We start from the raw sequence: 25155 nt of genomic DNA on the forward strand, positions 1-25155 counted from the left end.
ACTGATGTGTCTCGCACCCTTTGAAGAACATGCGCAGTCGCGGAAGGCTACTTTGGGCAAGAAGAGGCGAGGCATGAAGTGCGGTAGTCCAGAATTCAATAATTCCGGAACCTGCCGGCCCGTCGATGCGCTCTACGTTTGGGCGTGGCCAACAGCTTAACAGTTCTCCACCAGTCACAGCTCTGACGGATTATGACAAGGCTGGTCCTTGGACTGCAGGATCCTTAGGTGGCAAAACCGGAAGCGCCCGACACACTCTCTCGTGAGTGGTGGATCAGAAGAAAGAGTCGTTCGGGGACGATAGTACCATCGGACCGCCAAGCGGTGAGACCTTGGATCGAACGCCTGCACATGATTGATCGGGTGCGACAGCCTGTGCAGGCACGTGGCCAGTCGACGATGGTGTAAGCGGGAGCGGACGATAAGGACGAAGGGAGGGAAGTTACGAACCTAATTATGAGCTGTGGTGATGGATGGTGTGAAAATGCCTACGGAGCATGCAAAGATATCATGGTGTGGCACAGGGTGGTCTCAAGGTATGGCGACAGCGTGCCTGGTTTGCTGCTGGTTCTGCCATATTCAAGGTCGAACAACTACTTCTCCAGTATCCTCCCCCGCGACTACCCCACGACAACGTTCCTGACCCGATGCCAAACGCTTTTCTTGGTTCCTTCAGCGTCCTCCCTCTTTCTGATGTCCTCACGGCGCCCAGTCCATATATCCATCTCATGCGGCCGTACAATCGTCGTCTTGTTCCAAAACTTGTACGCGAAATAGAAGACAATGAAGACGGGAAGAAGGATATAGTTGATAACGAAGTCCTGGGCGGAGAAGGGGTTGAGGAAGCAGGTGTATCCTGAGAGCCTCCGTAAGCAAGCGCCGCGGACGGGTCACAGGAATTCTGCTTACCTTGGAAGAAGATAAGGAAGATATTCGCGGCAAAGCAAGCATAAGTGCCATACGGATGCAACAGCGCCTTGAAGGGAAGATTGTGGATGCTTTGGCCTTGCGCAACTAGAGCCTGCCGGAAGCGGAGGTGCACGAATTCGATGACGCCCCACACGATGAAAGTCGCGACGCCGGACAGGGTGATGAGCGCGTTGTACAGTGTACCGGCAGAGGACGATTGCGACAGGAAGGCGATGCAAGCAAAGACATTGGTGAAGAGAAGGGCCGCCCACGGGACGCCGCGTTGGTCCGTTTTGCCAAGGAACTTCGGCGCCATGCCGTTGCGAGCCATGTGGGTAATGGTGCGGGAAGCCACATATAGTGAGGAGTTCCCAGCAGAGAGGACCGAGACGACGATGAGAGCGTTGATGAGGTGCGCAGCAGGGTCGATATTCGCGTCGGAAAGAGCGATAGTTAGCGGGGAGGCAGCGGCCTTTGAGCCCTTCCCGAGAAGGCGCGAATCGGTGTATGGTATGAGAATGCCTATGAAGAACATCATGCCAACATAGAAGATCAATATGCGCCAGAACACCTGATTGATCGCTCGAGGTACCGCACGGCGTGGGTTCGCTGATTCACCGGCCGTGATACCAACCATTTCCGTTCCGGCATAGAGTGTGCCTGCGATAACGAATGTTCTCGCAACGCCGTTGATCGAGTCTGCAAACGCACCGGGGTCATGCCAGTACTTGAAGCCAATCTTTTGCGGTCCGATACCTCCTGCTGAGATTGCGATCGCCAGGATAAAGAAGACGGAGATGGATATGACCTTGATCAAGGAGAGCCAGAACTCTACTTCTCCGTAGGCCAGCACACCAAGCATACTGAAACTCAAGAAGATGGTCCAGAAAATGATAATCCAAGCCCACTGCGGCACAGTGTCGGTCCAGTACATAACGACGAGCGAGATGGCGTTGTACTCGTTGGTGAGCACAGTAAGCCAGAGGTACCAATATGCCCAGCCAAGGGCAAAGGCAAGAGCAGGGTCGTAAAAACGGGAAGCATAGTCGATGAATGAGCCAGTAACGGGGATGACGGTAGCCAGCTCGCCCAGTGATTGCCTTTGAACGCCAGTGAGTTCCAGCTCCTCCACGCGACAGACGATGTGTGACTCACATAACAAAGAAGACAATGATACCAACAAGAGAGAAGCTGATCAGGATACCTGCCGGCCCTGCGAGACGAAGTGCATTCCCAGAGCCTACCAGAAGACCGGGACCAATGATGCCTGTCGCTCATCAGTGAGCTGTTCGAGTTGGTCAGCATACCATCGTTTCATACCTCCTATCGCGATCATCTGCAGATGCCTGGACTTCAGCTTCCGATGTAGCGGCTTGAATTCCCCGTGTCCCACATCCGCCTCATACGGCGCCCCTCTTCCACTTTCGTCAACGATCTGTGTGTCGTCTTTGATACCTTTTAAGTCAGCCATCACTACGATGCGGTCGGCAAGCGTGCAACGCTCCTAGATGTTCGTGTAACGGGCTTCGCGATGCACTCCATGGCCTGGTTTTTGTATCCTGGACACTCTAGTCGTTAGGCCTGTCGCATTAGTCCTTTCGCAACTCGTAGCTCCGATAACGCCATCGCTCGTTAGTGGCTAATTGGCCTGTGGGGGCACTTGGCACTGCGACCTTAGCGATTGTGACTAAGAAGCGTCGCCAAGCTTGCATAACAGAACGAGGAGGCTGCTATGAGAGAGGAGCTATGCCTTTATAAGAGATATGGAGAGGTCGTTTGGTGTTGTGGGCGTCTTTGATGCGATGACAACAGTTCGGGGGCTTGCTGACGTTTAATGGTGGCGGAATGATGAAACGTGGGTTCGCTTCGACCTGCCTGTTATGGATAACCACGTGCAAAATCTTTCTCAGGTTCGTCTCATGTTCTCCATTCCAAAAATCTACCGATCTACATCAACGATCACCGTCTTTCCATTTCCGGGACGGTAATCACGTTCGTCTATTCGACCGCGCAAGAGGACCCTCACTCCTTCGCCCAACGAGCGCTCTTACTAGAGCAGGAACAAAGTCAGCCCATCCTTACAAAGACAGAGTACCGCATATCCTACCCACTACACAACGAACTCTTACTTAACCACTATTCAATCGATAAAAGAAAATGGCTACCAACCCAAGAATGATCCCTTTGAACAATTCTCTCAGCCAGGAGCTCGCAGACATCTTCTGGCTTCCTCCCTGCACAGCACGGAACCGTTTCCACCTACTCCTCTCCTCATCCCTCCAATGATAGCTGGGCACAAAATCCCAGTCCCTTGCGCTGATCTCCGTCTCGTCCACCTCCTCTCCCCCGGGCGCTTTCACATCAAGAACGAACAGTCTCCGACCGGGGTGAAAGCAAGCGACCTGCTCGCCGTCCACCGTATAAATCACACCGTTTGCCCCATGTCCTAAAGCGACTATATAGTGGTCCAGAATGGGCGAGCCGATTACGTTGCAGATGAACTGGGGCACGTGGAGGACCTCCGTTAGGCGGAGGACTTTGGGGGATGTGGAGTCGGGAGTAGGCTTGGGGTGAAGCTCGACCGTGCCAATTCCGTGGACGGCGGCGGCGGGGCCGCCCAGGTAGACGGGGTGGATGGTGGATTGGAAGGGCGTGTAGGATGTGAAAGAGTCGCGGTCTTTGGCTATGCTACGACGGTTAAGCGCGGGATCTCAGACAGTGAAGGTAGCAGACTTGTGAGATCGGCTTACTGGACATTGGAAAGGTTGCAGAAAAACCAGTCCGGGCTCAGGTGGTCGTCGGGCGAAGTCATCGTATTCACAAGCCGGGAACGTTGTGTTGAATGTGCCTTTGAGGGTGCAAGTGGGTAAATAAGCGCGAGAAGACGGTGGAAGAAAAGACACCAACTTTGTATCGGCACTTGTTCAAGTACTCACAGCACGAGGCTGTGCACTACGAAGAGTGTCATATTTTAGAGTCACCAATGCTGGCGCACTGACCGCCAACATTGGTGACACTGCCACGGAGGTCCATACAGCCTCACGCTTAGTGTGTGCACGTACCGTCTATTGTGACGTCATCGTCCTCGTTCCTTCGCTGACGACTTCTTCATGAGCATTACCACAAATACTTTTATTCTTGTCGATGCGCTTCTTCCATATCGCCAGGATAGGAGCATTAGTCCTTCAAAATCCAGGCACAGTTACTAGAGACCCGGGAGCAGGGAACTGTTACACTGTTTGGAGGAGTCATCCTCAGACCTACCGGAACCACAACGCTAACACAATGCCCGAGTCCAAACCCCTTAAAATCCTGATCACTGGCGGCGCGCGAGGCATCGGTAGAGTCTCTTCCGACATTTCTTATCGACCGGCCATTCAGTGTACAGCCTCGACTCCAACGAGCAAGAGCTGAACCACACCAAATCCCTCGCCGATAGCTGGCGCCCTTCCCCATCGAGATCATTATAGAGAGCGGAGCCATGCGACCTTCGCGATCGCGTCCGCATATTCCATAGGGACTTAGCGACAACAGTGTTTAACTGGGAAGTGGACAGGAGCTGTTCTGGTGCTCCAAGACTCAGGCTTGTGGGTTGCTTCTTTGCCTGCCGCGCTTGAATCTGAGCTGCAGCATGAACTAAAGAGAATCCTGTTGTATCAAATAGACAAAGCGGGCTCGGAGGGCTGGGATGACCTACTTGCGGAGTCAGATGTGTGCGCCGAATCTGTAGTACAGGATTGAGCACTAATCAGAGAATTCAGAGAATCCCGAGACCACGATCTTTAAACTCTTACACCAACCCTTACCATAATTATTGGCACTAAACGGCGAGGTATATAGCGGACATTCGAATAACTACGTGACATACGATACGATTCCATCCATCCAGAGACCGTGATCCATATCAAGCTCCAGCGGTCACGCGAGCGTCAAAGCCGTTCAATTATTCGCAAACGAGGCCGTGTCCTATGTTTTTCCAAAGCCAAGGCAGTCTTCCGGTATCCACTTGGCAGTGATGGTCATTGCGTGTCTCATGGTAAAGCCCTGAGGATACGTGGTGATATTTAGAGTCGGAGTATTTTTGCTTCCCCACAATACTAGCAATAGCATCCTCAGAATTCCTCGCTTAGAATAATGTCCGCAGCTTGTTCCGCAATCGCGTATACGATAACCTGGTAATGGGATGCTAGAGGCTTGGGAATCTGTAGTGGGGGTGAGCGGTAGGGTCACAATTGGGCTTAACCTTTACTCACCACACTTGCGTCCACCACGCGGAGATTCTTCATTCCGTAAACCTTCAAAGAGCCGTCCACTACTTTGCCCATCGCTGCAGTTCCACCAGGATGGAACACTGTCGAACCGCCCAGTTTGACTCGTGCATCAATATCTGTATCTGTAGCATCGGCGTTAAGGGTGGGAAAGCCTGGCGGTGTATGCTCGCCTTCCACGAGCTCCTTGCCTTCCGGCGTATCCAGCATCAGCCGCGAATGCATGCGGAAGCCCTCTCGCATCACATGTTTATCGGTCTCGGTCGCATAGTAGTTAGGATCGATAACCGGAGGAGCTGCCGGGTCGTTCGAGCCTAGAGTGACAGAACCACGCGAAGTTGGCAGACAACCCATGTAGTACGTCATGATGGATGTTCCGTCAAGAGGGATGGTGAGGCCGAGCGACTCACTTCCGAAGGCACCATAGATAAGGTTCATTTCCAGGTGGCTGCGCGGACCTTTTAGACACGGATGATCATCTGAAACCGGGCCCTCGTCTTTCTCGATAGCTGCCTTTAGGGGCTTGATAGGGATCGGAGCAGTGACGAGGAAATCTGCAGGTCCTCCTTTGTCGTAGTTTAGGCCTGTGAACTTTGGTGAGCCTAGTGCAACTCCCTTCTCAGGGTGTCGCAGCTTCCAGTATCGGTACATCAGCAAATGGTCGTGCAAGTTCCTCCCTACTTCTGGCAGTTCGACTGTTGTGGCGACTCCGTGCTGCGAGAGCTGCACCGGGTCTCCGATGCTAGAGAGCATGAGAACCTGCGGTGTCCGATAGGATCCGGTGGATACAACAACTTGCCCATTTGGTTTAACCATGAGTTTCTCTCCATTAGCCAACTCGACTCCCACGGCGACCTTTTCCTCATTGAGGAGCACGCGACGAACCAGGGTGTCCGTGAGAACCTTGACGCCATCCAGGGAATATACGGAGCTTGCGATCTGTCGCTTTCCATCACGCCAATTCTCGACAAGGTCGGCAATCCCCTGAGGGCGGCCATTGTTCGCATCCGGAATATAATCGAGACCGAGATGCTTCCAGAGATTGAGGATAGTGTCTCGCAATGGATACCTCCGTCCGGAAGCGCTCACGGACATCGTATGTATCGGGCCATCAAGGCCATGCTGCGATACATCCGCATTGGCATTGAAGTGCTTTTCGGAGCGTTTGAAGTATGGAAGCAGGCCATCGTAGCTCCACCGTTGGTCGTTCACATCACGTGCCCATTCATCGTAGTCCAGCGCATCTCCTCGTATCCAGCCACCTGCACGTTCGTGAGTCCCTCGCCAACTGTATGCTGATACGAGCGTCACATACCTGAATTGATGACCGTTCCTCCCGAAAGAGCTTTGATAGCGCAATTGTACTTCGGCTCGCCATCGAGGTGCTTCTGCGGAACGGTGGAGTACTTCCAGTCAAGATCGGAATTGTGCAGGAGGGCAGCCTCGGCAGGGTTTGAGACATGCGGATGGTTGGAAGGATCAGGCCCTGCTTCGATGAGGATGATGGAAAGCGGTGGCTTTCGCTGATGCAGGCGTGAGGCGAGGACAGAGCCGGCGGTTCCACCGCCGACGATTATGACGTCAGCCATGATTGACATCCAAAAGCACTTTGAAGTCTCCTAGCGGATTAATTTACGCTTAAGACTGGCGACAAGAGCGATACAAACGCGGATGGGTATTGTTCACCGGCTGTTGTCATGGTAAGTACAATTTTTGCCCTGCTGTGCCGCATCTAAGGCGTCCCATCGCACGAGGTTCCACTTGCTGACGCCGATGCACACCATACGAATCGGGATGAGAGTATTTCCCTTTAAACACATACTAGCTACTGCTCCGAGCTATCCCCATTTTTCAAGGAACCGTGAATTACAACCGCGCGTCTATCCGTTCGATGCCGGACCGTCAACCGAAGCTCTACGTCGTTTACGTTCGATCGTTTCCTCCAGTTTCCGAACGTACCCTTTCAAGGAAGAGTGTGGGAGTTGAGGTTTCTGCACGAGCGACGGGACTTCAGATTGAACCATTGCCTCCTGCTCCCCCTGCATACGAGACCCGATCTTAGCAATATCCAACCGTACCTCCGGTGGGCATTCCTCACTCTCACCCATCCAAGGGAGTTGGCTTCTCATGTCGTTAACCCAATCTTGGCGCTCCTGTCTCTCGGAAGATGATGCCAGATTGGAAAGATGCGGGTGCTCTCGCCACGTTACATCCCAAAGCGCCCTGATGTAGTCCTCTTTGACCGGACTGGTGAGCTCCCCATCGATGGCATAGATAGTACCGTTTTCGATCGAAATCTTCTTGAAGCTCCCCGGCGCACCCTTCGTTATCATTTCCAGATGCCACCATTGATCTCGAAGGTCCTCTCTCTGCTCGTGGCTGTAACTCCATTGGTCGTTCTCGGGACCCCGAATCTATTTCCGCAATTGGAGAACCAGTCCCAGAGCGACTCCATACAGAAGACGTGACCCACGCATTGAGAGTGACCCACGATGAGTTTGGGCCGTCGTGACTCATGATCGAAGGGCTCACGACAGATTTCGCAATTGGTCATCTGGAGTCGTTGAAGCATCCCGGGCTCCGGATCTACGATGCCACATCGCGGGCCACCATGGTTCAAGAACTCTTTTCGAGAGGGGAGGAGGAAGTTCAGTTGCTCGATATCCATTCTGAGGTGTTCCTTTAAGTGGAGATGCTAACATTCGTTATGGCGAGCGCGGGCTTTATGCTTCAAGAAGAATCCTAGCAAACATGACCTTGATTCATGCGGCTTCCACAGCTGACCAAAAAACAAACTTTCAGAGACCCTGTTAGCATCTCGGTTTCAATCAAGTGTTCCAAATGACTGCATGATCTGAACATGGGATACAAGATTGCTGCTGATGTGTGTGGCTACAACCTATGGACACATGGAATCGGAGAAGCAGAAACTGACAGATGCGATCATAAGATGTTTGAAATGGGGGAAGTGTGTCCCACAACATTTCATGAACCCTCTCGGTTTGCTGCGTCCTTTCACTCGGCTTAAGATGTGACGCTGCTACATGGAATGTATAGAACTCGGGCGCCACTCAACAAGGCTCCGGTGACTTCTTCGACGACTTAGAGTTTCTCCTGCCCTCCCGTCGGGACTTTCTCTCCTTTGGCGGACTAGAAAGCGGCGTAGCACTGGCAGACGAAGACCTTGAGCGCTCAGAGCCGTTTCAGGACATCCAGCATCATACAGCAATTGCCTATCAATCGTATGTATTCAGCTTTTGAAAGTAATCCCGGTTGACTCATTCAACCAACAAAGAAAAAGGCAACCCGATCACATCTAGCCATATGCTGTCTGAACGCCGTCCACCCCATCATACAGTGAACCGACCATCATTTGAGCACGCCAACATCACTAGCAGGATCCCTCAATGGGTCAAATCCTTCATAGTCCGAGTAACTGCCGAATAAGACGACAACAATGAAGTGATGCTGGATCCCGCACTCTCAAAACTTCGATAACGATTAGTTGGAAGATAAATATATTTGATGTAAGTATACTAACCTCGCACATATGGCGAAAATCGAAAGGGATACCACTATGATACCAGCACCCGGACTCAAGCTTATCCGTTCGGTGGACAGAGTTCCTAATGCGCGTCAGTTCGGCGGCAGCCTCTCAAATGCGGAGAAGCTCACCGTCGAGAGATGCAGTCGGAGGCTTGATCGCTTCTGTTTTCAAGCCACATGCTGCAGGCGGCCGACCAGGCTTCATTTTCCCTGGCCACCGGTCTGACTTTGACCTCCTTGGCTCGAGACCGCACCTCGACGCCCGTCGCCCAGATCATACGTTCCGTGTACCTCGGTGCCGGACATGGGGCGGATTCGAATTGAAGCGAATCTCTCAGCGAATGTGGTGAAGCGAATCTCTCAACGAATGTGGAAGATTTGGCGAATGTGAGACAAGGAGATCCAGAAGCGAGCGGCTGACGGTCGAAGATCGAGTACGAGTCGGATATCCGCGGTTATGTAGGAAATATAGCGGGAGACGAAGTCGATGAACAATGTTTGCGAGCGCGAGGTGTGCATTATGTACAATTCGAGGCGTGAGGGGAAGTGGAGTGCTGCAATGAGGGTGTTTGCAGAGTGATCTGGTTACAGAGGGGGTTACTAAGTTGGGAGGCGACTTACAAACGCCTCTACCGATCAGATGTAATCCGCCCAATCTCAGTATTGACCAGGAAGCTGCTCCGGGACGACGCCCCGCAGCTGTGGACGTGATTCGATGGCGTGCATTTCTCCTCCATGCCCAGGCTTTCGTGCTAGCTTAGGTCGATTCGAGCAGGGTGAACGACGTTTGCTGTCTTTCTCAGTTGATGTCACGATCGTCTAATTATGTATACGTGTGCTATTATTAAAGAGTATGTGATTCTATTGATGTACATCAAGGTGCGCAGATGCTCACCGCCTCCCCCGTTTGGACTAGAACACTCGTCGCAGTGGTGATTGGCGCGAACTTGGTCTACTCGTAGCGGTCATAGTTCGATCGGCGCATCGTGATTTGCTACTGCTCCTGCTACTCCTGCCAGTAGAGCGTTCACCATCTGCCCAAAATGGGGGAACTTCTCGTTGATCTTGCAACATTCCTCGGCTGACAGAGGCAGCTTGCCCTTGACGATGAGGTTTGCGTATCGCTTCGCAATACATAGGAGAATTGGGTCCTCAGCTGGTGCATGCTGGAGTAAAATCTCGGCGGTCCAGGCATCATCTGCAAGTCCATGCTCCTCTACCAACATCTCAATGAATGCACGGAGGGAGTCCGCGAAGACATCCATGCCCAGCCTCCGCATGGCGACGTATGGATAGAACCAGTAATACTTGTCCATATCCACGATCGATAGGCAAGGTCCCAAGAAGTCACTCCACCTGTTCATGGTGAGTGCATTCGCAAGCCAGTCGAGAACTTCCATGGCGAATCCCGGCAGAATCTTGCCCATCTGGACTTCGACTTTCGTAATGCCCGGATTCGCACCGATATAATGCCGGAACGCTGGCGACGCCGCTATTAAAGCGTTTACGGGAAACTCTAAGGCGCACGATCCATGATACCTTTCCGACTGTTCTTCGAGCTGACGGTACCGGTCTGGTGATACTATGCCCTGAGCAGCGGATAGCTGGTGTAGATAATCAAGGGAAGATCCGTTGTACATAGCGATGACGAGGACCGTCGGTCCCTCGAGCAGGCTTTGGCGTAGGTCTCGAGGGAGTCGCTCGAAGTGTGGAACTGTAGTTTCAGCGTTCATGTTGGACATTTCCTAGTTGCTGCAGACTTGTAGTGATACTGGGAGTTGAACATAAGAGAGTGTATATAGAACAAAAGCATGTTGTATACGAGGCACAGGCTGGGATCATTGTGCATCAAAAGCGCCGCCTGGAAAAGTGCGTGAACATATCCGTGGTGGGCACGTCAAACAGTCAAGAGGAAGAAGTGAAAGTCTCAGCCCGAGTCCGCCGCGCCGCAGCCTCTTCGGTGAAAAGCTTTGCCTATACCCGCTGAAACCTCTCAACCGCAAAAGCAAACCTCACCCGCCCAAACTCACAATCTGACTCAAACTTCCTACGATACCAAACCCAAGTATCCGACGTTGCGCGCAACTCGACATCGCTTTTGACATGCGCACTCCACCTCGCCCGAGACACTTTCAGTTTGCGGCAGGCCATGTCAGGGCTATCAACAACATCCTAGCAGGGCCGCGGCCACCGCGCAACAGAAGGCGTTTACCTTCGGAAAAGCGTCGGTCCAAGTCCCCAGAAGAGGAGCCTCGCGAGGAGCAGAGTCCGCCGGAAGAAGGCCGCTTAACATATGAAGATGACCGTTTTGTAAACTATTACGAGTTCGAAGAACATCTTGAGCCGGAAGATCGTAGAGAAGCTGAACAAACGCCGCTAAGATACGAGAACGTAAGGATACACGATCATAATCCAGATCAAGGTGCCACCGCCGACCCAACGCCCGATGATCGTGAGCCTTTCCCTCCGTTCGAACCCACAATCGCAACGAGACACGAGCAGTCCCGAGTTAGAGCTCCTCCCACGCCGCGAAAGAAGTATAACGTGGTACCCCACAGCCGCGAGAGTGTGCCCATTCTGTTCTCCGACAAGGCTGCGCACAGCACACGCACTGAGCTCGTGCCGGATCCATCTCCAGATGCTGTTCGACACGCCTTGGAGCTAATCAAGGACGGGTTTACCGCTCGCGACCTGGGACTCGCATGCGCCATCGCCCCGCTAGCGCGTGACAGTCGGATTGTACGCACGGGACCGGCAGTCGTCATCAATGACGTGGATCTCTACCTTCATGACAGGACAATTCGTGTGGCATCTGAAGATGGTCTGGTTACTGTGCCGGATTACCTGGAGTTTAGAGGCGTGCCCGAGACGAGGAAGGTGCGCTTCAACGGCCGGACGCCTCCATGGGCGAAAAGGCTCTTCGGGGACGCTGAGAAGCGCCGGATCACTGAACCTTATGGACCAGAGGCACCTGGCCAGTTGCTGCTCCCAGTCGGAGGTGTTGTCGAAGTCTACAAGGTCGATGGTTGCGGCTGGGCGCTCGGAAAGCTTACCGATGAGGACCGCATAGGGTGGTTTCCTGTCGATTTGACCGAGCCACTGACGCACGGTCCATTTGCGACGACGACGTTTAGGAGTCGGTTCCTAGATGGCGAGCCGATCGACGACGAACCGGAGATGATCAATGAGGGTGGGGCGGATATGATCTCCGAGGAAGGGAATGTAGGTGAGGACATGATGTCAGATAATGAGTTCGAAGCCAAGGTCCTGGATGAGGCAGCTGAACGCAGTCAAGAGAGCTTCCTGGAGGAGAGCACAAGACTCTCACGTGAGGAAGGCGGGCTGGATCAGGCTGAGCGCGAGCTGGAGGTCCCCAAAGTGGTCACGGACGCCAGCGAAGGAGCGATCTCGCCAGGTTCAGTGGAAAGAGACGTTCGCGTGGAAGACGAAGTAGACTATGAGGACTACCCTTTGTGAGCGAAATTCTATTCCGCGGTGGGGATGGCATCTGAGTAAGTGAAACCCTTGGCTCCGATAATGGAGTGTCCTGGCGCCTGTTGACATACTAGACAATGAAAGCTCAGAGGGGTAGAGCGCCGTACAGGTATGATATTTCGTTATGTTTATTCTCAAAAAGGATTGACAGATGAAAGGCTTGTATTCGAATGATACAAGCAACTATTTGTTAGACTCTTCAGTCGGTTTTTTGACCGCAGGCGGGGCTGATGGTGCGGATTGGGTCTTGCGTGGCGCATACTCGATTTTTCCTTCTCCTGGGAATGAACACACACCTCTGAGATAGTATGATGACTTTGCGTTCTTCTTATCCAAATGGAGATCATCGCCAGGGCCTCGCCGCACTGGCCTGTTCACGATGCCAACATTCAGCGGATATCCAGTATACGCAGCTGCCGTGCTACCATCATACCGGACTCCGGACCAGTGCCTGATGCAGTGACCGAGAACCGCCAGCCTGGGAGGTACGATGTACGTATCGGCTGGGAAGTCTGCGCGCCCTGCAGGTGTATTTGTGTATTCCAAAAACCTAGGTTGAACGGCGGCTGACATAGGACGGTCAGTTCCTGTAGGTGCGGAGCCGGGATTGTCGCGGTCGGCCCGTGATCGCAGGCCGTAGGTCCCAACGACATGGTTTAAGACTGGATCCAGGGTAGGGACCGTATAGGCATGAAGACGAGCGACTGAAAGTTCGAGAGCTTCCAAATGACACCTTTTCAACGGCCGTTTGTACATTTCTTTGCACAGAGCCTCGATTAGAGGCTCCTGGATAAAGCGCGGAACTGAAAGCTGAAGCATGGCGCCGTAGAGGTAGATCTTATCGAGAAGGGAATCTGGAATGTTTGGTTTGGGAATTTCTCCTTTGTGCCTATCCTCAGCTAGGTACTCTTCCACTTTCTCAAGCCACGGGATGATTGAATCTTCGAGAGGTGCCGGCGTGATATAGGCCATTTGGGTTTCGTACTTCTCGTAATATTTTTTGCTGCCGTAGTCATGCCGCCGCGGAAACCGAATCGGAAGAGATAGTTCCTTTGAATCGGGCTTGCGCATAAAGTATTCTTGCGCATATCCAGAACACTTCATTAGAGTGGCTTTGTGTACTCCTTCTTCAGGAAGGCGAGTAGGCTCGTGGGACTCTTCCAAATAACCCTGGAGGCGATAGCCATCAAACCAGGGACGGTCTTCTTGAACCCGGCTATAGAGCGTCCAGTGATCCTGGGGGTGGATACGAAACTGGACACGATCCGCGGACCTCTGGGAGACCTCCGGTCTTTGTCTTTGCAAGGCGTCCGTCTGGCCCTCGAAACCGCATGCCTCGCTGTGCATTTTAGCAGCCCGTTCCAGATAGTCCTCATGCGCCTTGACTACTCTTCCATCGTCGTGATAGAGCACCATAATGTGACGTGTCCGAGATTGGTCCAGGGAAATTTCAGCAGTTGGGAGGAAGATCGCGCCCAGGTGTCAAGTCCCGGTCTCATATCGCATGCTTCGATCCCCATTCCGGCGTGATCGCTTCTTTGTTGACCGAAGAACAAAGGGCAAGCGCCACGGTATCTTGCCATATCCATCCATTGCACTAAAACGGCACAATGCCTTCCCTGCGCTAGACAAAGGCGAGTGTGGAGCATTCGGTACCCAGGTCCCCGATGAAGTGGGTTTGCCCGGGGTCGCGCTGTGCCTACCCTGTTTGCCTCTAACGTAAGGGAGAAACCAGGTGTGAAGAAAGATGCCACCAACGTTACTTTTGGGTTCACGCCTTGCTCGCAACAATTTGGCCGCATGGATGGTGATGATGTTTGAGATGTAAGGTGCGGGGTTCCAAGGTTGGTCCGATCCATCGCTCGGCGCTAACCTGCCTAACCCGTTACGCTATCTTTCAGATCGCGACAGCCAAAAAGTTTCGGTCTCTGGGGATATTTGCAGTCTGAGCCCGAAGTCCAAAGGTCTGAAAGAGAAACTGGCCTAAGCAGGAGCACGTGCGAAGGTGCTAAGCGACCTCAAAGCTAGTCACGTGACTGCAATTCTCTACCGGGTGGGAACTGCTCTCCGTACCACCTACGTGAATCCCGGTTAAGCTTATCTGGAGACACAAGAGTCCTTCATATGGGACTGCTTGCTGAAGTTACCACTCGTTCAACAGGGTGCGAAATAGTCAAACGTGCATTAAAGCCTGTATTAGACTGATCATGATATGTATTCGCATACTCAGATGATGCCCTCATTCTTCGCTAACTACGCCTATCATTGCGGGATGTTCCTTTAGGGACAATTTATTAACCATCCTTATGTTCCTCTACCTCTGCGTCCTACATCATCGTCATAGCAAAGTCGCTAATCCTCACGCTCAGCATACGGTAGATCGTCGTCTTCCTCAACCACCGCACTGCTCGCAGCAGAGCTCGATTGAGAGGACAGCACTGTGACCATGAAGACTCCATCCAGGCCCAAGTCCCTAAGCCCGCTAACGGAAATTGTTGAAGGCCAACCTTCCGGCAGTGGCGACCATGCGATCGGGTTGTCGGCAAACGGGAAGGAAGATTCGGATGGCGTTGATGGCTGGGTTGGTGATGAGAGATGGGTGTGGGTGTTTGCATAAGATGGAGAGGGCCTGCGAGAGGTGATCGGGTAGGTGATGAGCCGACGAGGGGAGGGAGAGATAGAAACAGGAGATTGGATTGGGCTTGCAACGGTGGAGTCAGGGGTGGCCTCAGCATGGGCTTGGAGGCGCATTCGCGCGTTTGGTGGTTGCATGGGTCTGCGGAGGTTACGCCAGCGAGGCGACAACGGGAAGATCGTCAGATCAGCAACCAGATCACGGGTGGGATACCGCACAGGACCCACAGCTCGAATACCTTCCCACAACGTCGGGCAATCTTCCTGCAAGTACTCCTGAAGCTCTTGGAGGTTGAGAAGCTGGTTGTGCTGGAGGCCAAACGCAAACGTATGGACGATCATGCGGAAGACCGGATCCCTAAGAAGCGTCTGGGGCTCCCAGAGCAGATGGCAGAACCACAAATCAATCCTATGAAGATCATTGTGAGCCAGTGAGCGCCATGTAGTCGTGAAGTTGTCACAGATCCAGGATGCCATCCGAAATAGGACGTCCGGACGCATGCCCATGAGCATCATATTCGTGTAGATTCGAGCGTTTTCCTGAAGAGATTCAGCCATGGGGAAGTCGTAGTGCCGGTGGTCGCCTGGTGATGCAGATGTTTGCTCGACCCAAGCCAGAACCTGCTGCACCGTACGTGTGTAACACGTTACAGGCAGATGTGCGGATGACTGTTCCTGGTCGAGAACTTGATGGGAAGCCAGACGACTGAAGCGAATCATCGCATTGCGGGTAACTTCGCCGGCTTTGATGACAGGGACGCCATCGATGAAGATGCCAACTTTGCGCATGTTGTTATGCCCTCACTGAAGCGGAGTTGTGGGTTTCTTATGCTAGGTCGTCCGACCACACTTTTTTAAATACCCACTTGCTACAGTGCGCCATGTCTCGAACCCGCCTGAAGTGTCTTGCCGCCTCTTCACGTATTGGTCCGAGAGAAGTATCCCTCGTATTCACCCAGACACAGTGTTTTTGGCATTTCTTACATTTTACATTCTTCGGTAGAGATTTCGAAAGAGATCCGCCTCTTTCCAGTCGTAGGAGGCATCTATGAGCGAGCCTTCCATTCGTGGTTTCAATGATGCTCGATTAGTCCACTGCGACACCGACCATCATGGACACCTGAGACGCTAAGAGAAACGCGATCGAAGCGACCAGGACCACCGTGAAGGTAGTTGCTAGCTAGCAAACTCATCAGTGTCTCACTTTCTGACTGCATGAACCGCCGTACTGACCTTAGCATCCTCGTCCCACACTATACCTCTCCCATCCTCGATCACTGCGGTCCACAACAGCACCAGCATCCCCAAAATCAAGCAGGCCACGGCCATTAGTAGGAATACCATTGATGATTGCCAACTCCACACCTGGAATGGTCTAGGGACCAACTTCAGCTGTCCTTCTTCACTGTCCAACCGCTTGCGGTCTCGAACCAGGCAGAGGCGGATGTAATGCAGGCCATTGCGATGCGCGGACAGTCGATGCAGGCGAAGGGATTGCTGAGCAGCTGTAAGGACGGAGAAGACGGCGAAAACGATGCCGCAGTACCAGATGGCCTTAATAAACCAGGGTTTGGAGCTGATTTCGGGCCACGAGCCTGTGCTAACCAGACAGACTGCTGTGAGGGGACTCTACTTCCGTGGTAAGCGTGACGGTTCCAGATTACCTTTTGGCAGGGGAGGGATCGTGAGAGGACGTACGGTAACGCCGATGAAGCTCAACTCGTTCAGCTTATGATCGCGCCACTGCATGGTGAGCTTATCTCGCTCGTCTGGGTCCGGGCAGTTCAGCAGCACCATAATCGTAGCATATGTCGTGTCGGCGGGGGCTATGAGTCCCGTATAGAAGAGCTTGAAAATGGAGCGAAGGATGCCTAGCTGCACGGAAGTCAACTCTCATCCCTTAATCGTGTAGAGGGTGCCCTACATGGCTGTCAACGCTCCTAGCATTATGTCGATGGCTTCCGGTCGAACGCGTAGTATCGTTCGCTCCTCCGAGCAATGGTGCGTCAGCCATGTGTTCCTGTGATCAAAGCCTGCTTGGTTCCGACCTCCGCGAGTAAAACGGATAGGAATGCAAACGAAGCGTGATTCTGCTTTTGAGATGGTATGATTAGAGTCTCTCCAGCCGGTTTGCACATGCATGCATCCTAGCTCTTTCGTGGCACTCTCGTGCTCGATAATGTCCCAGTGACGTCATCTAGCCGCATATGCATGGTATGCATGCCGCAACAACGCCTATGCAACCAGGGGCTCAGTTATTCGAGAATGGCTTGATCGACAGTGGGGATGCTTGATGGTGAGAGTGAGGGGGCGACCACAAATGCCCCCCAGGTCGGGGCGCGCTCTTCGGTCCGAACTGCACGCTCTCTTCGCTCGCCCGACGATGGATATCCATTTGATGCTCTCCAGAATTGTCTCGCGATATCAAGGACCCCAGAAAAACACCAGGCGAGTGAGACTGACGGGGAAGACACGAGGCGGGACGATCGATGACGCCCACGCCCACGCCCACGCCCACGCGGTGGTCCGTGCACTAGACCCACTTTTCTCCAACCTCGCCTTCACCAGCTGCGCGTTGATTCACTCACAACATCCCTTGAGACCCGTCCGCGTCTAGTTTTCACTGCATCTCAGAACGCCTAACAGACATCTCAATAACCCGTCTGGAGCCTTTATGCCATGGTTTCCAGTTGAATCCGCCAAGGTTGAACATCCGTTGATCGCGTCCACCAACAACACGGGAAATATTCACTACATGATGGCCTTTCTGAGGCTGCCTTTCCTTCACGCAACACGAGAGTTCAGAGTCCAGCTTGATGTGATGACACTCACTTATCGAGTGCATTATCGTTGCTTGGTGACGGCCGTCAAAAGCTGTACGAGGCGTGTGTTGGATGTGTGGCACCAATTTCTAAGGTTCAGTGTTGATTTTGTTGGGGACGAATATGGATTCTGTGTTGCGAAGGGGCACGGATACCAGCGAGAGGTCTCAGCAGGGGAATAGCTTCACAGTTCGGTCAAAATATATTTGGGAAGGCGGAATTTCGAGTCCGCTGCGAAGAGCTTGGTAGGGTGATTGGAAGGCCGGTTCAAAAGTATGTACGAAGGGTAAAGGTTACGGGCGCCCGATTGCGGCGTTGGCTAAGTCTTTCACTCTACCGCTCCTCTCATCGGGCCCCGCCTTCCAACTTCCATATCAACTTCGCTCTCTTTCTCCCCCCCATACTCTGCTACCTCTGGTTGAATACATCGCCGTGCGAGCTGCGAAGATGAGGCTCGCTATTGTCGGCCTCTGGGCCCTTGCGGCTCTCGTCGCCAGCGATGCCAGACATGTGTCGTCTTTCAACCTCACCGGACTCTCAAGCCCTCCGTCTCTACCTCGGCCGCGCGATGCCGCTTCGAATGCGTCTATTCCGGACACAGCGGGCGTTGGAGTCCCTCCGCCGCCCCCACCGCCAACTGTCGACCTATGGACACGCTGCAAATGCAAGGGAGACAACTTACTCAAGGCTATGTATGCGTCTGACAAAGATGCCGGACAGTACTTCAAGCCTAAACGCGAGGCTGCTCAGAGTCCGTTCGAAAACTATCCTGGTAACGCGCCGAATGTCCTGTAATACAACCAGAGGTTAACTCTTTCCTACAGACGACTTGAATACATGGTATTGGCATAACGTGCCTTCCAACAAGATTGCGGGGTATATGTTTGAGTTGCACTGGACATATGGAGTCGACCGTGCGCTCGGAGCTCTTGGTGTTTCGGACCGCTCTACCTTGGATGGTGGCGACAACGAGATCATACAGTGCGATCACTACAACCAGGATGAAAACGCTGAAGACGTCAGTAAGCAAAGGTATCGCGTTGAGGATAAAGAGTACCGAGTACGTTGCATCACTCCCGAATGTGCTGTGACTCCAGGAGTATCTAATGAAGTGCTATAGGCGACAGGCGCATCATTCACATTCAGCATCAACTCAAAAGATGGCGGTATGTGCACTAAAACCTTGGGTACAATAAATGGCTGACTTATTTTGCCGTAAGTCATCATCACGATGAACAGGGTGTCACCAAAACACGCAGCACGAGATATGAATCCGCCAGTCCCGGATGACCAGCTCCCGGCGCTCAATCAATTCTCAGATGTGGCTTTTCTATATTGGAAAGATCGCATCAGGGACGTGCGTCTTAAGCGTATTCGCTACCTCCTGTCCGTCTACATTAGGAATGGGGACACGACAACGGTCATCAACCAGGCGCTAGCGAGCATTGCTGCACCTCTCAGTCCGTGGCCTGGTCATAGTTTCTTTCCAGACTCTGATCACTACAAAGCAATTTTAGGTATGTATTATCAATGTAAGGGCGTGGAAGGGGCTAACGATCATCCAGGCACGCCGAATGGCCAGGGATTTGGGTACTTCATAGCGGAGCACAAAGATAGAGTGGAGCTCAATTCAGGCGCTAAAGACGGTCAAGGCAGTCTGTATATCTCCGAGATTGTAGTCTTCTACTGCAACGATCGGGAAAAGAGCTTTTGTCTGCTCTTCAAGGTCCTTCCTGTTCCACCACCGAAAAACCTTCCACCAGTCGAGGTGGTCAAGCGCACAGTCGGGGCCGACTTAGCCACAGAGACGAAGGCGGGAAATTACTCCCGGCGGTTGCGCGATCTACCTATCAACTCGTCTCGTCCCGTTGCTGTCAACTCACCCTGGTCGCTTGCGACGAACTTGTCTCTTGCTGGCGACCCAGACAGGCCTCCACAACAGAATCCGCCTCCACGTCAAGCTCCGCCCCTAGCAGCCGCTGCTGATGAGAAGTACTGGTGCGATTGTACAAGCAAAGGCAGTACCCTATTAAAAGCCATGCGCTCTTCCGATCACGCCGCCGGTCAGCTTCTCCAACCCAAGCGGGAGTCGGCTGCGAGCTCCTGGAACAACATGATGGACCTCAAAGCGTGGGGTTACACATACTATACTGATCTAAGTGACAATCTCATCGACTTCGACGCTGGGCACGACTATCCACGCTTCGGATGGGGCGTTGGCGACGCTCTCAGAGCGCTACATCTCAACGACAAAGCGGACGCAAACAATGGCCTGAATTTCGTCTACGAGGTTATACACGGAAGAAGGCACCTCGACGATTCCGGCGTAGTGCCATACGACCATCAGCGATACCTCGCCCAAGGAAGACCCCATCGGGTAAGTCGGGCTTTCCCCGATTATGCTTGGGCGGTCGATGTATCTAACATTGCTTGCAGGTCACCGGTGCACGTTTTGTATTCTCAATAAACTCAGCCCAAGGAGGTACGTCTACGGAGGTCATTGTGGTGATAGGAGACTCTAATATACTCATTCGTACTTGCAGTCATCATGGCGATGGACCGAATATCTCCGAACCACGCCGCCTTGAAGAGGACACCTCCCGTACAAGAGCTGCCACAGCTCAAGCAGTTCTCAGATGTTGCGTCTATCTTCTGGTTTAGGGAAGCTGTCGGCGAACAGATACGAAATATCCGCTACTTCTTCTCCCTCATGATTAATAATAAACAGACGCAGAGCATAATTGTTCGAGCTCTTCAAAAAGTAGGAAAGACGCTACAGCCATGGCCAGGCCATACACTACGGTCGGACTCCGAGGAGTATAGTGCAATCCTAGGTATGGAACCAACCCTCAGACGTTTTTCGAGAATTAATCAAGGCTTCAGGCACGCCCAATGCTCAGGGAGTGGCCTATTTTCTTGTGCAGCACAAGGCAGCGCTCGGAAACAAGTACATCTCTGCTATCCAAATCTTTGCTGGCAATACCTGGAGCAGACTTCCTTTCCTGCTTTTTCACATTGAACCGGTACCGGAGGAGCCATCAAATCCCGAAAACCCGGAAGATGACCCTGAGTCGACCGCCGAACTCGATCCTATGGGACCTATACGACAGGGAGAGAAGAACTTAGTGAGGCGGCACACTTCACAGTTGAAAGGCAAGAGGGCAGATACGCCCCCACCAGGGGACCCGCCTCCGCCCCCTCAGCCCCTGGCAGCCCCTTCTGATGAACATTATTGGTTTGAATGCCAATGCAAAGGCAGCGACCTACTGAGAGCCATGCGCTCTTCGGATTCTGATGCAGGTCAACTTTTCGAACCACCAAGAGCGTCGGCTCAGAGCCAATGGAACAGTCCGGACGATCTCACTACTTGGGGATGGAACTTCTACGCTATAGCGGACGGTCCAATCACTGAATTCGACGGCGGATATAATTATCCAGAGCATGGCTGGGGCATAGGTAATGCTTTGAGGGAGTTACATGTGTCTGATAAAGCCACAGGACGAGGCGGCTGGAACTATGTCTCTGTGGCTTCCCATGGAAACCTGGATCTCCTAGATGATGGGGTGCCATACGACGATCAGAGATATCTAGTAAATGGAAGAACTTACCGGGTAAGTTGGGTATTGCCGAGTCGACTACGCTCAAGCAGTTCAAACGTGCTAACGATTGTCGCAGTCAACTGGAGCCAAGTTCATATTCTCCCTAAACCCAAAAGATGGAAGTGCGTGCAAAAACTTTCCGCGAGCTGTATGTGTTTGACTAATTCGTTCTGCAGTCATCATGGCCATGGACAGGCTCTCACCCAACCACGCGGCGCGTAGAAGGGTCCCACCCGTGCAAGACTTACCTGAGCTCAGGCAGTTTTCGGATGTCGCCTGGATCTACTGGAAGAACCTGGCTCCACCTGAGGTCCTTCGCAATGTCCGCGGCTTCTTCTCGCTCAGCATCACGAATGCCCAGACTCAGAGCATAATCAGCCGAATTATGAGCGACCATGAACAGGAGCTTGAGTCATGGCCAGGAACCTCATTTCGGTGGGGCACGGAACAATTCCGAGCCATCTTAGGCTCGCCCAATGGCCAAGGATTTGGCTATTTCCTACTCCAGCACAAGGTATGTGGGAACTTCTCTGTGGAGCAAGTACAGACTCAAGCACCCTAAAATTTACTCCCATCACCCCTTAAGTTGTCCCGGGATATCTGCTAATGTATACCGCCACATCTGCAGGCACAGCTCGGCAACCGGTTTATTACGAGTGTTTCAATTTTCAAAGGCGATACCTACCATAACCTTCCTAACATAATGTTTTACGTCGATGAGGTTCCGCAGGGGCCATCAGCAGCACCAGAGAACCCGGAAGCCGACACCCAGTTGGGTCTCTCCAAATCTACGAGGCAGATACGACAAGTCGAAAAGGGCGTAGCGAGGCGAGATATGCTTCTGCTCAAAGACAAGAAGACAGAGGTTTCCGGAATCCTGCCGAGGCCGCGCGATGACACCCTCAACTCATCTCTCGCAGCTACCGCAGGCGTTCCCTTCCCACCATTGTCTCTAGGTCCCGCCGATATCACATTGTGGAATAAATGCTTGTGCAAAGGAAGGGGTCTAGTGAAAGCCATGGCACTCTCAGACCAGGAAGCAGGCCAGCAGCTTTACCGGCCACCGAGGCAATCCGCTCAGAGTCCATGGCAGGACCCACATGCCTTAGTCAAATGGACATATGATGGTTACAAGCCGGTTGAAGGTGCATTGGTCGACTTCTACGGAGGTAATAATTATCCAAACCATGGGTACGTAAGGTCGCAGTACCCAGTCCAGCATGTCCCAGGTCAACTAGAAGTCTTTCCGCGTCGATTGAAGCCGAGACATGCTAGGATGTTAACTTTCCCCGCGTTTACTGGAGACATCAGCTAATGTTGCAGGTGGGGCATCGGTCGTGCTCTAACAGCGCTTGGCCTCTCCGATAAGATCGTTGCGCAGAATGGCAAGATTGAGGTTTGGATGATTAGCCACGGATCGCGGTCGTTGGACAAAGCAGGAACCATACCGTACGATCAGCAGTTTTATACCGTGGATGGACGGCGGTACCGGGTAAGTCTACTCTCGTCAGTTCATTCCGAGTTCCTAACCGGGCTGCAGGTAACTGGTGCGGAGTTTCTAACAGGATTCAATACGGAGGAGGGAGGTATGTATCACCTGCGTGTCATCTGCATGTACTGCTTGCTCATTCCTGCGTGCAGTGCTTATCGCCATGGACAGGCTCTCGCCCAAGCATGCCGCCCAAAAGAGAAATCCCCCAATCCCTGATTCTGGACTACCCCCAATCCAGCAGTTTTCTGACGTGGCGTGGCTATTTTGGACTACTCTTGGTGGCAACAACAACAACAACCGTCCTATCCGGTACTTCATGTCCATCACGATCACAAACGGCGAGACAGAAGCTGTCATTGCCAAAGCTTTGAACGACAACGGACTGACTCTCGGACCGTGGCCTGGACACTTCTTTGAATGGGACACGGACGAATTCAAGGCTATCCTAGGAACGTCCAACGGCCAAGGATTCGGGTACGTACATCTCAGTACACGTAAACCAGCATGGCTCAGTCTCTCTACTTCGGTTATGGAAAGCCATCTCCTAAAGGCTTTCAACAAGCACAGCGTTGAGACGTGCTCCCCTTTCTCTCCTAGAGCATTTGCTAATACACACGGACAGGTACCTCCTAGTGGAACACAAAGCGCAGTTGGGAAACCGGTTCATCACCCGCGTCCAAGTCTTCCACGGCGACACCTGGCACAAGGCTCCCTGCCTGATCTTTTACGTTGAGCCGCAGCCGCCGCCAGAAGCAATCCCTGAATCCTCGTCTTCATCCTCAGCAGCAAACGCGAAGCGTACGCCAATAATTCAATCGGACCGTATAAGGAAGAAGGGGAACAACTTTGAGAGGGTCCACGTTTTGCGCTCCAAGCTCTAGCTTTTCGAGCGCTCTCATTGCGAGCTTTGACTTGTACAGAAATCTCGGAAGAGCGATTTAGCTGGTAGATCTAACGAGTATATTGGCCTCGCTAGATTCCTTGGGATCGGGTCACCAGTTAGAGGTCCAGGCGATATCAATCTCTAGCTTACGGAACTGGCATCCACTCCCAAAATAAATGACACCAGTACGACCAAATTCTGGCAGGAGGGATAAAATCCGATCAGGTTTGTTGGATGCCTAATGATGCTGTAGCCTCAACCCAGCGTGGAAGAACCACTGTGACGGGGAAACTTCAGCAGCTAGAGGGTCACGTGATCTGTCCATTCACCCCTTTGTTTGCACATCCATACTTCCCATTTTTTTCGTATCTAGAGTAACATTTACAACTACAACTACATTAACAAAACTAAAAAAAACCAAAATGTACATGCAACAAACAGCCCGCGTCCCAGCCCAACTTCCACCCACCACCTCCAGCTTCCAAACAAAAGCCCTATTACAACCCTCCAAAATGTACAACCTTCCCCTCCAATACTCAAATTAAAAAACACACGCGATAACTATACTACATAAAAAGAAATGAAAAAAGCCCACTCGGAAGAAACTCCACCCACATCCCCTGCCCCTTCCTCCCCCCCAAAGGGCAGGAACCCCCCGTCCACCCCTCATCAAAAGGCGCCCAGCACACCTCACCTCACAACCAATCCCTACGCACTCCCCTCACTCCTCCCTCGTCCCCTCATCCGCGGAAGCAGGACCGGAAGCCCCCTTGCCCAGCTCCGGGCCCTCTTTCCCCCTCGGCCGCCCGTCCCCAATAACACCCACCCTGCGCGCGCGCTCTTCCTCCACGCAGCGCCGCTCCGCAAGTCCTTCTCCTCCCCTGCCCTGCCGTCCCTCCCCTTCACTCATCCTCACCAGCGTCCTGCGGCGCAAGAACTCAACCGCCTGGGCGCGGACCTCCCTCCTCTCATCCTCTTCAATCGAGTCCTCGCGCAGCGCGTCGCGGATACCCGAGCGAGGAGTCGACGATTCACGGGGCGGCGGGCCCCAGGCCTGCACATCGCGTGCCGAAGGTCTCCAGGCGGGGCGTTCCCAGGGCGAGGGCGGCCAAGCAGAGGGGTCCGAAGAGCCCCAGGCTGCGCGATCCGGAGCCGGAGCGTTGGCGAGCGTGCTCCAGGCGGAGCTACCCGGGGACGAGGGCGCGCCGCCGTCGTCGAGTAGCCCCGACGGAAGGTGGTGTGTGGATTGCGGATCCTGGGGGCCTTCAGGGCGTGTTGGATGGTCGGCTGGGATGAAAGCCGACCATCTGTCGCCGCGGGGAGCGCGGGAGAGAGCGTAGACGCCGGAGGGGTATAAGGTGAGCTGGGGTGCTTTAGAGGGCATTGTGAGGTTGGAAACTGGTATGTGGATAGGGGATCCTGGAGCACTTCGACGTAGTTTCGAAAGGCGGAGATAGAGAAGGGAACACTTCTGGGAGGACGCCTATATACTTGTCCGCAAAGTGTT

At 53.1% G+C, this 25155-nt stretch overlaps 11 protein-coding genes across 11 annotated transcripts; 2 read left to right on the forward strand and 9 right to left on the reverse strand.

The window, feature by feature from the left end:
- Positions 1–553: 553 nt before the first annotated feature.
- BU26DRAFT_457479 (amino acid permease) lies at positions 554–2711 on the reverse strand. The gene is made up of 4 exons (XM_033824944.1): positions 2230–2711; positions 2065–2176; positions 910–2009; positions 554–856 (listed from the first exon to the last, which is right to left on the reverse strand). The coding sequence occupies exons 1-4, from the start codon at positions 2378–2380 to the stop codon at positions 621–623; spliced, it is 1599 nt and encodes a 532-aa protein (XP_033684432.1). The 5' UTR covers positions 2381–2711; the 3' UTR covers positions 554–620.
- A 1993-nt stretch (positions 2712–4704) lies between these two features.
- BU26DRAFT_457482 (GMC oxidoreductase) lies at positions 4705–6869 on the reverse strand. Its single transcript, XM_033824945.1, has 3 exons — positions 6493–6869; positions 5163–6439; positions 4705–5111 (listed from the first exon to the last, which is right to left on the reverse strand). Exons 1-3 carry the CDS (start codon positions 6773–6775, stop codon positions 5022–5024), a joined length of 1650 nt encoding a protein of 549 aa, XP_033684433.1. The 5' UTR covers positions 6776–6869; the 3' UTR covers positions 4705–5021.
- An 86-nt stretch (positions 6870–6955) lies between these two features.
- On the reverse strand, positions 6956–7835 carry BU26DRAFT_519499 (uncharacterized protein). The gene has a single exon (XM_033829068.1). It carries the CDS (start codon positions 7508–7510, stop codon positions 7058–7060), a length of 453 nt encoding a protein of 150 aa, XP_033684434.1. The 5' UTR covers positions 7511–7835; the 3' UTR covers positions 6956–7057.
- BU26DRAFT_318203 (uncharacterized protein) lies at positions 7608–7943 on the reverse strand. Its single transcript, XM_033822002.1, has one exon. The coding sequence runs from the start codon at positions 7877–7879 to the stop codon at positions 7706–7708; it is 174 nt and encodes a 57-aa protein (XP_033684435.1). The 5' UTR covers positions 7880–7943; the 3' UTR covers positions 7608–7705.
- Positions 7944–9739: 1796 nt separating this feature from the next.
- BU26DRAFT_399909 (uncharacterized protein) lies at positions 9740–10408 on the reverse strand (the record flags this gene model as incomplete). The annotated part of the gene is made up of 1 exon (XM_033822786.1): positions 9740–10408. A coding segment is annotated over one exon (669 nt), but the record flags the coding sequence as incomplete, so codon positions are not given.
- A 418-nt stretch (positions 10409–10826) lies between these two features.
- On the forward strand, positions 10827–12200 carry BU26DRAFT_551159 (uncharacterized protein; the record flags this gene model as incomplete). Its single annotated transcript, XM_033832089.1, has 1 exon — positions 10827–12200. The coding sequence occupies one exon, from the start codon at positions 10827–10829 to the stop codon at positions 12198–12200; it is 1374 nt and encodes a 457-aa protein (XP_033684437.1).
- Positions 12201–12390: 190 nt separating this feature from the next.
- On the reverse strand, positions 12391–13662 carry BU26DRAFT_519500 (uncharacterized protein). Its single transcript, XM_033829069.1, has one exon. It carries the CDS (start codon positions 13632–13634, stop codon positions 12402–12404), a length of 1233 nt encoding a protein of 410 aa, XP_033684438.1. The 5' UTR covers positions 13635–13662; the 3' UTR covers positions 12391–12401.
- Positions 13663–14570: 908 nt separating this feature from the next.
- Positions 14571–15641, reverse strand: BU26DRAFT_565085 (uncharacterized protein; the record flags this gene model as incomplete). Its single annotated transcript, XM_033833351.1, has 1 exon — positions 14571–15641. The coding sequence occupies one exon, from the start codon at positions 15639–15641 to the stop codon at positions 14571–14573; it is 1071 nt and encodes a 356-aa protein (XP_033684439.1).
- Positions 15581–17311, reverse strand: BU26DRAFT_484840 (uncharacterized protein). Its single transcript, XM_033825867.1, has 4 exons — positions 16777–17311; positions 16551–16727; positions 16086–16481; positions 15581–16032 (listed from the first exon to the last, which is right to left on the reverse strand). Exons 1-4 carry the CDS (start codon positions 16864–16866, stop codon positions 15940–15942), a joined length of 756 nt encoding a protein of 251 aa, XP_033684440.1. The 5' UTR covers positions 16867–17311; the 3' UTR covers positions 15581–15939.
- A 951-nt stretch (positions 17312–18262) lies between these two features.
- Positions 18263–23831, forward strand: BU26DRAFT_457490 (uncharacterized protein). Its single transcript, XM_033824946.1, has 5 exons — positions 18263–18446; positions 18499–18734; positions 20111–20156; positions 22915–23239; positions 23388–23831. The coding sequence occupies exons 1-5, from the start codon at positions 18365–18367 to the stop codon at positions 23644–23646; spliced, it is 948 nt and encodes a 315-aa protein (XP_033684441.1). The 5' UTR covers positions 18263–18364; the 3' UTR covers positions 23647–23831.
- Positions 23832–24369: 538 nt separating this feature from the next.
- On the reverse strand, positions 24370–25032 carry BU26DRAFT_565088 (uncharacterized protein; the record flags this gene model as incomplete). The annotated part of the gene is made up of 1 exon (XM_033833352.1): positions 24370–25032. One exon carries the CDS (start codon positions 25030–25032, stop codon positions 24370–24372), a length of 663 nt encoding a protein of 220 aa, XP_033684442.1.
- Between the last annotated feature and the right edge of the window lie 123 nt (positions 25033–25155).

Source organism: Trematosphaeria pertusa, assembly GCF_010094035.1.
Source record: "Trematosphaeria pertusa strain CBS 122368 unplaced genomic scaffold BU26scaffold_7, whole genome shotgun sequence".
NCBI lineage: Eukaryota > Fungi > Ascomycota > Dothideomycetes > Pleosporales > Trematosphaeriaceae > Trematosphaeria > Trematosphaeria pertusa.